Below are 14,540 nucleotides of genomic sequence, written 5' to 3'. Positions count from 1 at the left end.
GCGTGAAAATAGGTTGTGGATTAAAACGAGACTTGTTGGCTAATACCAATGTCTGACGAGGGCAAACAGTTGCTCTTGCATAGTGAACTTGCGCCACGGTATACCTTAGGTAGTCAAATACGCCGCCCGGCGCAGTATGCTGCTGTTCATGGTAATCTGTTGGATCGTATCGTATCGTGATGTCTTTGGATGATGTAGAAAGGGAGGATATAAGTTGTAACTCTGCGCCAAGCGTCGCAAAAGCCAGATAACAAAGATTGGTACCCAAGATAGAGCTGCAAGAGGCGCGTCCTCGGGAGCTGTATTTTGGATTTCCGTTCATAAAAAATTCGTTGAGCAAACGTCTTCCTTTTGCCGGCTGTTTTGGGCAAAATTGTTGACCATGTTCATATTGTGTGGCCCCTGGTGTTATAGAGATTCATTCCTACCTTAGACTTTGCGCCAAAGCTCTTTGTATTCTGCCCATTTGCAAAAGCCTGTCAAGCCTCATTATCAGCTTTTGGTAGATGCGAAAGTCCTGAGAATCTTACTGACCTAAAGACTGCAGCACATTTTCGTCAGATCTGCTGCCATCAATAAACATCCCAACCATTCCTCTCTCACTCAGAGTCTGCCGACAAGCCAGGAGCAATCTCGTAGCCACAGAGTCACGGCGATTGACCATATCTGGGTCTTCATCTAATCTGAGAGTCAGTCAATGTCAGATGAACACGGCTTGGATTGTGGCCGACCTTTGATGCAGATGCATGAAACTCCTCCGATGCTCTGTCCGATTGAGGCGGGCCATGGAATATCTGCGCCGCAAGGGCTGCCATTATTTGGAAAATATGTTATTGCCGCAGCAACCAGATTTTCCCCTTCAAGCCCGACTACAATGTCATTCATATAGCAACTATCGATAGTTTTGGCGTATTGGTCGTACCACCCAAACCCGTATCTCTTCTGTGACTCCTTATTTGCCATCTCGACAACCTTCTGGTAATCTGTTAGCTGGCATGGCCTGAACGTCAAGCCAGCGGAGGCCAGATCAGGAACTGGATGGTCGGCAAATCTCAAGAGCCAGTCGAGCACCCGCCGCCCGTTTCCAGGTGTGGACTCCTTCATGTTCCAACCTCGTTTTTCGAACCACTCCGTATCGGTTTCGGGTGCGGGAAGACCGTAAAGCAATCTTGGAAATGTGCTTCCAAGTTGAATGATTCCGACACCTCGAATCTTGTTAAGTTTGCTCACAACTTCGTCGTGGAGGAAGCGCCCAACACCTTGACCCCGAAAGTCTTTGTGGACGATAATAGCAGCTACTGATCCAATCAGCCGGTCGCCACTGCTATCCGTAAACGTTGTGAATGTTGCACAAAATCCAATGGCCTGCCCTTGATTGGGTTCTCTGACCATGTAATGCATGGCATATCCATCGCGTTTTAAGAGAGACCCAAGAGTTGAGCGATCTAGATGGAACTTGGAAGGCAAACATGCATCCCATAAAGCGTGAGTTTCTGGGAGATCCCTGTCGTAGTCCCATTTTAGGAGCGACCAAGTAGGCGGAGGAGGAGAGTTACCGGCCGTTGGCGTGGCCTCTGTTGCTGTCGGTCGTTCACTTGTCAAAAGAACGGCGACGGCTTGTAAATCTGCCGCAAAGTACCCCGGACACCGAATGATGGTTGGGAAACCATACTCGCGGGCCCCCTTTTCCGAAACTTCACAGCAGGCTATAAGCACTAAGGGGCGTTCTTCACACACCTCACGAGCAACCTCGGCGAGTTCAAGCTGAAATAAACCTTCCTCAGTCGAGAAGCCAGTAAGCACGAAGATAATGACTCGTGCTCTCTTGATGAATGCCACATGAATGCCGGTAATGCCACGCTCCTTTGTGTAGGGAACATGCCGGATCCATGGATGTGTGCGCGCAAGTGCTTTACCGAGAGGCTCGAAAGGGTCACTTGCATTGGCAAGACTCTGGTCTATAGGGACGGCAGCAGGTGTTAATAACAAGACCAAATCCTCATCACCTAGGTTCTTTTGGAGAGGAATCAAGTCTTGGTGATCCCATAGCAAAGTAGCCGGTGAACTCTGGCTTTGCATAGTTGACATGATTTTCAACTGCGTGTAGTATCGAAACTGACGATACAGTTACATGGCTGATTTGGAACAGTCGATGAAGCTACTCGTCTCGGTTAAGTGCGTAGTCTCCACAAGAACCCAACCCCCTTGGGCATAAATCAAGCTTCCAAATAGTAAGTATGAAACAATATTGGGTGACGGCTTGACAAGCGTGGAGAAGAAAGATGCGCCGAGTCGTTGAATTTATCGTGAGCGGCTCCGCAGATAGGGAGGCCGGCGAGCGAGGTTGGACTAACTTAGTAACTAGAATGGCTCAATGATGGAAACTCAGAATCGAGGCCATCTGGGTGGATAAGAAGCTCACGATGGAGGAGAAGAGGATAGATATGCTTTGATAACTCGAATCTGGAAGGGTAGGATAATAAGCAATAGCAAAGCAACAGCAACAGCAACAGCAACAGCAATAGTGAGTGAGTGATCTATAAATGCGGGTTTTGTGACGACGATGGTCTTAGGGCGCCAGGTTTGCTAGGGTCCTGCGATAGTCCACCATCCAGACTGCTGGGACTGGGAGGAGGGTTTAAATGAGTGTGGGGTTAGACGGGACGAAGGCTGCGACACCAATTGGTACATACATACAGTCAAAGTACTGTACTATGTACGAGCAATCAGCCGCCTCGAAGCGCCAGGGCTACACAAAGTTGTCGAGTTGCCAGGATGTGAAGGGCATCGGTCAGGATTACCTGATCAAAAACATGAGCCTCGGCCAAGGCCGGTCGGAGGTCAAGGCGGAGAGAACATCCAATCCGCGTCGATGAGCTCCAGAAAGTCGACGAAATGGGATTGCCGATGGCGAGGATCCGTCAAGACGGCGGAAGACGCCCATGAGAGACTGTCTGTCTGAACTCTGAAGGTAACACAAAGACGCACGTCGGCAGAACCGGGTGTGCTACTTGCAGCAAAGTGGCATGGATAAATGATAACGCCCCGGCACGAGCTGACGAGGTCCAAAAACATGTTTGCCTGCCATGGCTCACGGCAACCGGTTTTGAGAAGAGGAAGGAGAATAAAATAAAATAAAATAAAATAAAATAAAATAAAGTAAAATAAAAGGAGACCCGGGCGCAGTGCAGCAAAGACGTAAAAAGGCGTGTAAGAGGTGTACATAGAGATCGCGTCGTCAGTCGTTGGTATACGGCTTGACACAACCATTCCAGCCCGGCTGACCATTGTCTTTGTTGACTCTGGAAAAGAGGCAGCAAACTATAGGGTGAAGCCCCTCTATTCTCATTCGGGCTTATTAGGGACATTCCTGAGTGATGTGGTTTGCTGGGATAGGTAGTCGACATGTCGGGTCCGTTGACTAGATCAGGGAATAACGAGACCAAGATGATATGCGGGCGGTTGCACAAGACTGTCGCACTAGATAATGTGGGAGTTATCGTGTAGGCCGGGGCTGTAGCCTGACCGCCATGGCCGCCATGGAGATGTTGTTTTCTGGTGTCAGCAATCGTTTGGCTGGCCTATTGACAGCCAGGTTGGAGATGTAGGCTATTGGATCGTGCCGTAGTGGTTGTCGAGGCAAGGATGAGGAAAGACTGGTAAGAAATCGAAAGGAGTTGCATAACAACAAGTCAATAAATGAGTAAATAGATATGACCAACTGAACCCTGATCTTTTGTGCCAAGCATCTAGCAATAACCTCGAATGATGAGTTGAGGTCGTAACTTTAATGTCAACAGAGGAGGAAATATAAATACAGGCAGATAGATAGTGGCTAGACGGGAGTGACCAAGAGCAATCAATGTCAATGAAAGTTACGGCAGGGACGGGCCGTTTCTACCTTGTAAGGGTGTAGGCAAGCTTCAAAAATCAGGTAAATCTGTCTGTCACACGCAGTGCAAACTCAATTTACCATACCTTGATAGATCCAAATTCCAATGATGGCTGTCTGCCACCTCAACGGCCCAAGGCTGGTGTAACCGTGTTACTGATGCCGCGGCAAATGGGGGCCAGGCGAGTTTCTACATGTACCTACCTACCTTAGTACCTTGGGATAGGAACATGGATATGTCATAGCACTGTGCACCCGAATGACTAAAAATGCATATCGAGATACGCTTAGTAGATATGAAATGATAGAACAGGAAAATAAAACATCGAGCTATTTTACTGAAGTACATGTGGATCTGCCATACTAAATTTCTGGGTACACGTCTATGCCAACATCGTACCTAGGTGCTGGTGAAGAATGAATATCAATACCTAGTAGTTAGAACCTATAAAGGCGTTGCACTAAGGCGTGGTGTTCGAGAACCGTCATGTCAAGCATAAAATGCACCCCGATTTAGGAGGGAGGAAAAAAGATCCTGAAAACCATTGAACACATTATTCAGAATTGAGGTTGAAACAAGCTTCGTTCATATGCCTCCATTTGACGACTTTGAGGAAGTACCTGGGTTTCATATAGATTCTAGGTCAACATGTCAGCAACCTCAATATTTCTGTATGAAAACAACTACCTTAGCCAGATCAGGTTTGTTATGCATGCTTCTCTTTTCATGTCTGCTCAGTCCTCCGCGTTGTATATCTTCATATATTAGTACCTAGGTACTCCTCGGGACCAACAGAATATCAGACCTCCACATAGGGTATCGAAACAGCCTTACTAAAAGTATCCTAAACTTAGCAAAGGTGTCCTAAATTTAGCCAAGATAGCCTAAGCTTATCCTAAACTTATGCTAAGTTACCTAAATCTTTTCATCCTTTAGGATAGGTCCTAACCTAAGTTTTCTTTCCTCCATTGGCTACTCCGTACTATACATGGACCGGCGGACCTCCACTACAACTTCATGCCCCGCTCCGAACGAAACCCACTCCAAACCCGAAAACCGTAAACGCGTCTCCTTGGCCGACGCGTCTTCCGTTTTCCGGGGGCGTCCCACTCACTCTCAACCCAAGGCTGCCGCTCGGCCCCGGAGGACCGCATGTATGTCTCTTTGCCTGACATCTACTGAGTACTGCAAACTCAAAAAGTTCGCCAGCATATGGAGACGGATATAGATCCCGCATCAGCGGGTCACCAGGAGATTCGTCTTCTCGTGGATGAGGTTATTGAATGTGAGACTGCCCGAGCAATGTACAAAGGCTTTGACTTATATTCCGTGTAGCAGCCAAAATACCCGCCAAAACACGCGCGACCAACGTCAAATCTACTATTGCTAGCCTTACCTCACTCTCATATGAATGGGGCCTTTTACCTGAGACCCTTGACGATCTCATCATTCTCGTGACAACTCCAAATCACCTTGACCAAGCAAGCCAAGCTGCTATCATCCGAAACCTGTATCCCGTGGCACCTATCTCTCGAAAGTCTGTTCTTCAAGTCATCTCGTGCCTTGGACACGGATCCCTCAAGCCATCTCTTACTCTACAGGCTGCTCTTCTCAAGTGGCTCATTACGGTGCACCACACTTTGGAGTCACCACAAACGCTTTCTCAAACCTACTCGGTTCTGTTTAATCTTCTCGATACTGCAGCCACTCGGTAAGCTTCCCTTTCTTTGTCGTGTGAGTAATTCACTAACTCTCGCCAGACCTAACCTTAGCCACCTCCTGGCTCTCATTACCAGACGCAAACATGTTCAGCCTTTTAGAATACAGGCCTTGTAAGTATTGCAGATGAAGACCCCTGGTCAGTCGTTTACAAATCGCAGGCTTAGCCTTTCCCGGCAAACTGGACACGATCCGTCCTTGATCGGCCTTCTAAGAGTTTTCAAAGACTATTACCCCGAGGTTATTGTAGGAGACGCGGTTCGGGGCAAAGCATCCTCCTTCAAGGCTCGTTTTTCACATGTATTTTCACTACTGCTCTTACTGATTTTTTGTTAGCACCCCGATCCGCAATGGCGAACAAGGCTGGACGAAATCCAGGATGCACATTTTCATCAAACAGAAAAAGGCACATTACGGCCTCGAGATGGCTTCCGTGTCCACCGTCCTATAGGGCGGAGCACTAAAAACAGAATGATCCCTGTAGTCCACACGTCTTATGTGTCAGAGGTTCGTCTGCAACAACGTGCTGTGCTGAGTGAGTAGAACTAACGCTGCTAGAATGCGGTCACATTAGAGGAAATCGAGAATGTTGCTGGGTTTGTCAAGAATCTTGACAAGCTCGAACTCCCCAATCAACTAGTGGCTGTTCTGGCAGATCCTTTGTTGCAAAAGCTTATGCTTCTGAGGCCAGACAGCGAATCTGAACAGAGACTGGCTAACTGGCTCAATGGGGTTCTGCAAGATGTTCGTGACGGTGATGCAGATGAAGACACCTTCTTCTACATGCTGGACATCCTACGGGAATATGTTGTATCTATCAAGGTATGTTTCTTGTTGGCTTGGTCAAGGGTAAATCTGAATAGGTCCAGAATCTCCCTCCTCTCCTACTCAACTTCTTTGCACGCTTTCTTCCGCTTTGGGATGGCTCTAAACGTCGCGATGCCATGTTTGAGATCTTATCTTACTCCCCAGTACAGGACTTCAAAGGTCAGTATAAGCCGCTCTAGACTACCTCGCTACGCTAACGCTCTCCAGAGCTGTACAAACACATCTTCCAACCCCTTGAAGCTGCAACCCTTGACAATACCCCGGAATCTCTGCGAGCGCTTCTCGCTCTGTATAAGAACCTTCTTCACCACTGGACAGTCCTGCTTGAATCCAGTGACACGGTACCAGACCATGCCAGTGTTACTATCACGGCCTTGGTGCGACACGTTAATCCACTGGCCCTCACACTCTGCCAAACATGTCCTTCTGTCTCATCACGTTCTGCAATTCTTGACTTCTATGAGCAAAACGCCAGACTCGTTAGTCACCAGGTCCTCAAGCACTACATTTGCATCGAACTACCCCCTTCATCCCTCATCTATATACTCTTCTTCAGCAGTTCTGCGGCCATTGTCTCACGTATGTGTGCTATTCTTGCCTCTTATAAGAAAGGATTCGAGATGGCCATGCTCACTAGGCCAGATCGTGAGAAAAGCAACCGCATTGACTCCTCATCATATAACAGGACTTTTGTCGGCCTTTTCAATGGCTACCTTATGGACATGTGCAATTGCTTTTGGCGTGGCAGGGCTTTTACTAACAATGACCCCAACGCACTTGGATGTATGATTCCGAGGAGCCTCGTGCCTGTCCTGTCGTTGTATGTGACTTCTTTGGACAAAACTCAAACTCTAGCATCTCTCTTCTCATTGTCACACTCCCCGCTCCTGAGCCTACAAAGCAGACTATGTATTAGAAGTCTAGAGGATGCCGAAGTTGATAGCGATTCTTCTTTGCGCATCAGGCATGAAGGACCGCCGACACAGAGTAGCCTTGGGCAATTGGCAAGTTCCGGGGGTTTACGCATCTCGTGGCAGGATTATAGGGTCAAGGTGCTCGAGGCGCTGACTGCTAGAGAACTCGGGGGCATTACAGATCTTTTGAAGAACACGATGACCGTTCTGAGGAGAGCAATAGACGGCGAGGGCAGCTCCAGGCCAACCACATCGCAGTCATTTCAATGAAGCATGATAAGAAATTTACTATCTTGTCCTTTGTGCCATATGTTAAATTATGATCAGCGTGCCATATCGTTCCGTCGTCATGCATCAAGTGTTGAAAAGAACAAACGCCACAGAATACAGGGTTGAGAACTGTTTCCCTTTTGAGCTGAACGCCATGCATGAGTGACCAATGCCACCAAATCGCCCCCCCTATTGTGAACCTACGCCGAGCAATGCAGTTGAGTGCTATCCGTCTTTCCGAACTCCAACCTGAAAACAAATGAGACTCGGGGCGATTGTTAAGAATGCTCCGAAGTAAGAACCCCCGTATGGAATAGTCTAGGCTTCACGCTGCTTCGACTCGTCGCCATAACCACCGATCTGGATGCCTCCAAACCCGTAGGTCTTGCCTTCAGGGCCACGTTTCATGTTGCTCCGTGGCCCTCGCTCCTTCAAGTCCTCTCGAAGCCAGCTCAGGACGAGCTCTCCGAGACGGCTATTGCCAGAGGCACCCACAGTACCATCGATGGTGGCGAGCATCTTGTCAGCCTCGTCCCACTCCTTGACAGTACCAAGGTGCATATGGGCAAGATGAGTCGGCCAACCGGCAAGGTTATCCAGAATATGAGTGGCGTAGACGATGGTGCATTCTCGAATCTCCGTCTCACGCTTGAGCCAGGCTAGAAACTCAGCACGGCTCAGAACGTCGAGGTCGACAGTGATCTCATCGAGGAGTAGAACCGTCCACGGCCTCAGTAGACCCATGGCGAGCTGGACTCGGCGACGCTCACCATCTGAAACAGCATGCATACGCCAATTAGTGTCGACGTCAAGCATCGCAACGAGCTCGTCTCGTCGATCAGGGTATGCATCGCCACCAACAGAGCGAAGCAACTCATTGACGCCGATGTCGGTTCGAACAATGGGGTTAAGAACCCATTCCAGGCCAAGATAAGTGACACCCTCAAGACCCTCTTTGAAAGGATCTACACCGCAAATAGAGATGGTGTCACTGGGCGCAAGACGTTTGCCGGCAAGAAGACGAAGCAGAGTTGTCTTACCAGCTCCATTAGCACCGATCAGAAGGGTACGAGACCGCGGAGGGAGATCCAAAGTGATGTTGTTGACACCAGTCGAGTAGTCGGGAAAAGTGTATGAGAGGTTGTTGACTTCAACACGGGGAGGCTTAGGAGGAGGTGTCATGATGAGTCCAAGATGTGGTGACGCCTTGAAGGAGAGGACGGGAGGCAGAAGGATGGCCAAATTGAGAGGTTGGGATAATGGGGGGAGGATTGAAAGAATCTCTGGAACATAAATCTGAGAGGATATGATACTTATATAATCAGATAGTACGTGTCATGAGAATGGCTAGGTAGTCAGAGATTTCTGTTTCCCCTCCAAATTAGGTACAATACGAAGAAAGATTGGTTACCTCAGCCGGTGACAGGCGGGATCCGTTGGACATGAGGATTCCTGCCTGCCGTCTTGAACCCCGCTATCCATCGTTTATGGCCGCACTCCACTATCGTTATTGTTTCCAGTTAGTGAACCCTCCGCCTGAGATCCAGCACGTCATGACACCTGAGACCCATCGAGTCCCTTCTTAGTGGAACTCTTACCCACTAACGGGCCCTATCAGTTCCCTTATCCGTTGCTTAGCCACTTTACGCCAATTCGCGTCTAATCGCGGACCAAAGCTTCCTCACGCGTTTTCACCCTGCAGCTGGAAGCTTCAGTTTGGCTCTTTGTCAACCCAATTGCACGACTACGATACATGACAAACCTTGTCACTACTTGAAGCGTCCAGGACTTCCTTTAGACGCTTCATTTGCACCGTCGACCTACAAATACCCCCATTTCTGGGCCACTCAACATGGTGACCCTCGAAGATGTCGAAGGGAGCCTCTTGCGAAAGCCTTCGTAAGCTGTGTTGAGACTCATTCAAGCAAGCATTGGACTAATTCGAATCTCTCAGCGAAACTTCTCACCAAGTGCCTACCCGGACTGCCTCCGTTTACAAGCCCCTACAATCCTTTGTCCTCGACAAGCAACGCTCTTACCAGCAGCAGTATGGCGATATGTACTTTTTGCGCCTCACCAAGATAAAACCAGCTGTCGATAAAGTAGCTGCAGAAGCCTGGAAAGGCACGACGATTGGTGAAGAGGAGGCACAGAGAGTTGAACGAGTGCTTGATGTCCGGCAGGGAGAGCTGTGCTGGGTAACTGGCACCGTATACATGGAGATGCCACTGAAGCCGAATATTCTGGAGGACGTGTCTAAGGATGTATGCCATATTAGTCACCGATTGACTATGAAATGGAATGCTAATATGTCCGTAGCGTTGGATCTCCGCCCCTGTTCTGACACCGAAATATTTCTCCCAAGACGACCAGGTCATGCTGGAGGATGAGTCGGGCCGCATCAGGCTGGTTGGCGATGTGCTGAAGACCGTAAACTTGGTCACTGGATGTATTATTGGGGTTATGGGCACCGAAAATGCCAACGGTGAATTAGAGGTCATTGACATCAAGTTCCCTGACCTTCCTCCGCAACCTGACCGTTGGAGCCTTTCGAAGCCCAATTTAGAAAAGGCTAAGATAAAGGACGAGGATGAGGATATGGCCGATACCTCCGAAGCCAAGAAGGGCAGCAGCAAGATTGCTATTGTTTCTGGCTTATCTTTCTCAGGTACTGATGCTTCTCACGCCCTTGAGCTTGAACTCCTTTCCGAGTACTTGCTTGGTGAAGCTATGACCCCTTCAAGCCAGGTCAATGTCTCTCATATTAGCCGTCTTATCATAGCAGGAAACTCTATCTCGACAACAGACCGAAAACCTCCTGCTGCAGACGAGGCGCTCCCGGAAAAGAAAGCCCAGAAGAAGTACGGCTACGACGCCAGCGCCTACAACCCACTCCCCTCCCAACTCTTCGACGCGTTCATTGCCGAACTTCTCCCTTCCATTCCTATCACGATGCTCCCTGGTGCCCAGGATCCCGCGAATGCTAGTTACCCGCAGCAACCCGTGCATCCAGCAATGTTCCCTTCGGCACGAGCGTATGCCCATGACCCAACAACTCCAGCCACCCAACCCGGCTGGTTTGACACTGTCACTAATCCGTGGGAAGCGGAGCTCGAAGGATGGAGGTTTCTTGGTACTGGTGGCCAAAATGTTGACGATGTTTTCAAGTACGTTGGCAGTGATGACCGTCTTGGCATGATGGAAGCTATGTGTCGATGGCGTTGCTGTGCCCCGACTGCACCCGATACGCTATGTGAGTAGACGATGACCCGAATTTTCATGTCTCCAAGCTAAAACATCTCCTAGGGAGCTACCCCTTCCAGGACGATGACCCTTTTGTGATGCAGACTTGCCCTCACCTCTATTTCGTCGGCAACCAGCCACACTTCTCTACCAAGGTTATCCACGGACCTGAGGGTCAGTTTGTGAGACTTGTGACCGTACCGAGTTTTGCAGAAACAAAGGAGCTGGTCTTGATCGATACAGAAACACTTGAGGTGGAGAGGGTCAAGATATCTACAACATAATGGGATCAAAGGACGGACATGGTGAATAGAATAGGTATGGCGAGATACCCCGGACCGTAGTTGATTAAGCACGCTAAGCTATCTGTGAGCAAGTTGATCTATCATCCATCAGTCCATTTCTTAGCAAAAGTATTCTCCTCGACTTCCCCCTCCCTCGCTGCTTCCACCAATGGAAATCCGTCTTAAGGCTCATAGTCCGACTCCTGGTCTTCCTCTTCTCCCTCACTCTCCTCCAACTCATCATGGTCCTGGATGTGCAAATCGTCTTCATCGTCGTCAGTCGCTCCAGATGGAGCACCGCCAGCGCTTCTCTGCTTGCCACCGTCGTCTTCGGCGCACTTCTCGCAAACCTGGCGAATGAATTTGCCGAGCTGAGCCATTCTCTGGTGGATCAAACATAGCTTGTTGTAGCGAAAGTTCCTCATCTTAGCATCCGTGTGGAAAAGGTCACTGCTCTGACCTTTGATGTCTGTGTTATTGCTTTCACCCTTTCTTTCGTCCTCACGGGCCTGCAACACGAGTTGCCTCTGAAATCGCAGTTGGTGGGTACGAAGAATGAGATCAGTTGAGGAAGGCCAAGCACCATTGTTGAGAAGCTTGTTCACGATCTGAACATGTATTCTCTCACAAGGTAGTGCCCTCAATGCGATCATAAGCTCCGAGGTCGGCTCGAAAAAGTCGACAAAGGTAAATTTGCCATGCTCGCGCCTGGGGCTGATGACGATCTTGAGCGTGTGGATGTTGGCATTATAAGGGGCCTTGGCAAACATCTTGATGGCATCGACCATGAATTCCTTCGTGACTGCATTGGAGCGACTGGGGTCAGCCTTGACCGTGATGAAGCGGAAATACTGAGCGTATTTGACAGTGTCGATAGTCCCAGGCTCGTGGACTGGTAGTGCCAAAGGATTGATGTCTCTGTTGGCGATGTTTTCCTGGTCTCTCATGCCAGGCTCAGGGACATATATGTCGTCATTGACTAGGTCCTGGATATTGGCCATCCCGTGATATTGAGTAGGCGCATCCCGAAGAAGGTAGAGAAAGATATTTTCGCCGTACATGACGCCTCTCGCTTCGACAAAGACTTTCTTGCACACCATGAGGATGCTGATGTCTAGGCCAGGATTCTTTCGCTGGTATACGCGCCTCCAGCTATCGTAAACAAGAATAGGGTTGTCCGACAAAAGAAGACCGCGATAGATGTGTTCACGAACCTCGGCGGGAAGGCCCATGAAGCTGAGACGTCTGGGGTTCTTGACCTTGATCCTGATAGGGAGTCTAGGTCGAGGCTCTGGAGCCGGGGAATTGCGGATAGCCCTGCGGCGACCTCGTTGAGCACGGGCTTGATAACGGGCAGCAATGGGATTGATCTTCTTTGGCAGCAGCAGCAGAGCCCTACCTCGACGCGAACCTGGATCCCGTTGGTAGGCGTTGGGGATAGCGGGAGGGGGTGCCGTCTCATCTTCGTCAAACGACTCTTCTTCAGGAGTTGCCTCGCGTGGTCCCCAGACGAATTGACTCACGGGAATTCCATACTCCTTGGTGAAATCTTTCAAGAGCGGCGCTTCGATGATCACCTTGTTGTTGTTGGACGCCTTGACTGGCTGTGAGTCTCTGTTGGGCTGAGGCTTAAAACGCTTCTTAGGGGGTTCGCTTCTGGTGGCCATTGGGCTTCTCTTGTTTCCGATCGAGACAGCTGAGTCGCTTGAGGAAAATGGGCTACCTGGTGCACATGGGCTACTCGAAGGAGATGAACTGCTTGGGGAGGATGAGCGGGTCTTAGATCGAATGATCTGGCCAACTTGAGCCCTGGCCATCGTTTTCTGCTTGACATTGCACGTGGGCGCCATGGTGTGCAATGTAGGTGCAGAATCTTGAAAGAGGTGGATAGCTTTGAGTGAAACTGAGGGGGGAAATGAAACGAGTAGTGTTGAGCAGAGAAGATGTGGTGTTGTGGGAAAGATGTGAAGAGATGAATGTGGAAGAAAGGAAGAGGACTCTTTTATATTGAAATAAGGGGCTAGTGATTCACTGCTGAATTCCAACGAACACTAGATGAAGAGGCACTGGCTTTGATAAGTTAAGCAACCCCTATCATAAGTCCAGTCATTTTTCGTCACTCTGTTTCTCGGTTGTTCCAATTTAGCTGATCAGCCCCCTTCTATGTTGAAGATGTACGAAGAGCACAGACAGGGCTTAACGTTGCTATATCGCTAGGCTGAGGCATCAAGTCGACTTCAGAACCAGGCTTTGGCGAACGTTCAGTGGCGGCAACGGGATTAAAGCAACTGACACCAAGAAGAGATTGGGCGCAATATAGTCGCGGCTTGGTGCCAGTCTTGCCACTACCAAACGTCGAGAGCATAACAGGCGAACCTTGACAGAAGGCTAGATACAAGATAAGCACGATACCTTAGGTTAGAAGAGACGAATGACACATTGTGAGTTTGGCATCTCAAAGACATGACACCGCACCAACGGGTGATTACAGACAGAATCAAGTGATTCACCATGCCAGGGAGAACTGACAGGATCATCAAATGAGTTACAGAAGTCCAAGAGACGACACCGAGGCCATTATGGAGTGTGTCAAGGCTGTAGACGACACAATCACCGACAGAGAGCTTTAGCAAGTGTTGTGAGACCAAGGCGTTAACCTCTAGCTCACGCCCATGAGGCAGGGCCTCATGAACGCTTGAAGAGCCTGGTTCAATGATCCCTACCACTGGATGTCTTCCAATGATTGCTTCAGTGCGAAAGCTCTCAGCGCACTATTATAGCAAACGTTGGGTTCAAAGTCGTAACGCTTCTATTTACATATTGCGTTGCATGAAATACGTCTGAATGAATCTACGCAAAAGGCACCAACGATTCGAAGTTATTAAGGTCAATGACTTTTGAATTCTTTACAATTCTCTACAGACTATGTACCTAGTGTGAGGCGACAGCATCTCCTTTGAAATGACGGTCGCTCATCGTATGAACAACCGTGTTAACCCAGTTCGATGGTTTCAAGCCGAATTCATCCTTGTAGATATTCCAGGGTCATATTACATTAGTAGGTTCAAGGGGAAGTAAATTCCCAAGGGAAGGAAAGAAAAACCAGGACCTTGATCCTAAATGATAAAAAGACTTAGGTAGCTTAGTATAAGTTAGGGTCAGCTTGGGGTGAGTTTAGGATAAGTTTAGATTGCCCTTTGCTGGCTGACTTTATTTTGATGCCTTATATTAAGATCTATGTTTTGTTGCTCCCTGAGGACCCCCTCCTTCATCTGACTCAGACAGTCCAAGGCTAGAACCATTCGAAGGCTTGAGATGCACTTGTCACCGTGTTTGCGCCTTTCGTTTGGCAAGTGGATACAATCTAGGAAATATTTGAGGGTTCAAGC

General features: G+C 48.9%; 6 protein-coding genes across 6 annotated transcripts; 3 read left to right on the top strand and 3 right to left on the bottom strand.

Annotated features, from left to right (window-relative positions):
* Positions 1 to 859: 859 nt before the first annotated feature.
* Positions 860 to 2,088, bottom strand: J7337_002951 (uncharacterized protein; the record flags this gene model as incomplete). Its single annotated transcript, XM_044820676.1, has 2 exons — positions 860 to 869; positions 923 to 2,088. The coding sequence occupies 2 exons, from the start codon at positions 2,086 to 2,088 to the stop codon at positions 860 to 862; spliced, it is 1,176 nt and encodes a 391-aa protein (XP_044684976.1).
* A 3,017-nt stretch (positions 2,089 to 5,105) lies between these two features.
* On the top strand, positions 5,106 to 5,729 carry J7337_002950 (uncharacterized protein; the record flags this gene model as incomplete). The annotated part of the gene is made up of 3 exons (XM_044820675.1): positions 5,106 to 5,178; positions 5,229 to 5,604; positions 5,654 to 5,729. The coding sequence occupies 3 exons, from the start codon at positions 5,106 to 5,108 to the stop codon at positions 5,727 to 5,729; spliced, it is 525 nt and encodes a 174-aa protein (XP_044684975.1).
* A 354-nt stretch (positions 5,730 to 6,083) lies between these two features.
* On the top strand, positions 6,084 to 7,356 carry J7337_002949 (uncharacterized protein; the record flags this gene model as incomplete). Its single annotated transcript, XM_044820674.1, has 5 exons — positions 6,084 to 6,119; positions 6,171 to 6,434; positions 6,482 to 6,599; positions 6,648 to 7,260; positions 7,296 to 7,356. 5 exons carry the CDS (start codon positions 6,084 to 6,086, stop codon positions 7,354 to 7,356), a joined length of 1,092 nt encoding a protein of 363 aa, XP_044684974.1.
* A 586-nt stretch (positions 7,357 to 7,942) lies between these two features.
* On the bottom strand, positions 7,943 to 8,806 carry J7337_002948 (uncharacterized protein; the record flags this gene model as incomplete). Its single annotated transcript, XM_044820673.1, has 1 exon — positions 7,943 to 8,806. The coding sequence occupies one exon, from the start codon at positions 8,804 to 8,806 to the stop codon at positions 7,943 to 7,945; it is 864 nt and encodes a 287-aa protein (XP_044684973.1).
* Positions 8,807 to 9,476: 670 nt separating this feature from the next.
* J7337_002947 (uncharacterized protein) lies at positions 9,477 to 11,151 on the top strand (the record flags this gene model as incomplete). Its single annotated transcript, XM_044820672.1, has 4 exons — positions 9,477 to 9,523; positions 9,579 to 9,888; positions 9,944 to 10,877; positions 10,931 to 11,151. The coding sequence occupies 4 exons, from the start codon at positions 9,477 to 9,479 to the stop codon at positions 11,149 to 11,151; spliced, it is 1,512 nt and encodes a 503-aa protein (XP_044684972.1).
* A 182-nt stretch (positions 11,152 to 11,333) lies between these two features.
* J7337_002946 (uncharacterized protein) lies at positions 11,334 to 13,001 on the bottom strand (the record flags this gene model as incomplete). Its single annotated transcript, XM_044820671.1, has 1 exon — positions 11,334 to 13,001. One exon carries the CDS (start codon positions 12,999 to 13,001, stop codon positions 11,334 to 11,336), a length of 1,668 nt encoding a protein of 555 aa, XP_044684971.1.
* Positions 13,002 to 14,540: the final 1,539 nt, after the last annotated feature.

The sequence above is a fragment of the Fusarium musae genome, chromosome 2 (assembly GCF_019915245.1).
Source record: "Fusarium musae strain F31 chromosome 2, whole genome shotgun sequence".
Classification (NCBI taxonomy): Eukaryota; Fungi; Ascomycota; class Sordariomycetes; order Hypocreales; family Nectriaceae; genus Fusarium; species Fusarium musae.
The sequence above is the reverse complement of the archived record's forward strand: the minus strand, read 5'-3'. Positions and strand labels throughout refer to the sequence as shown.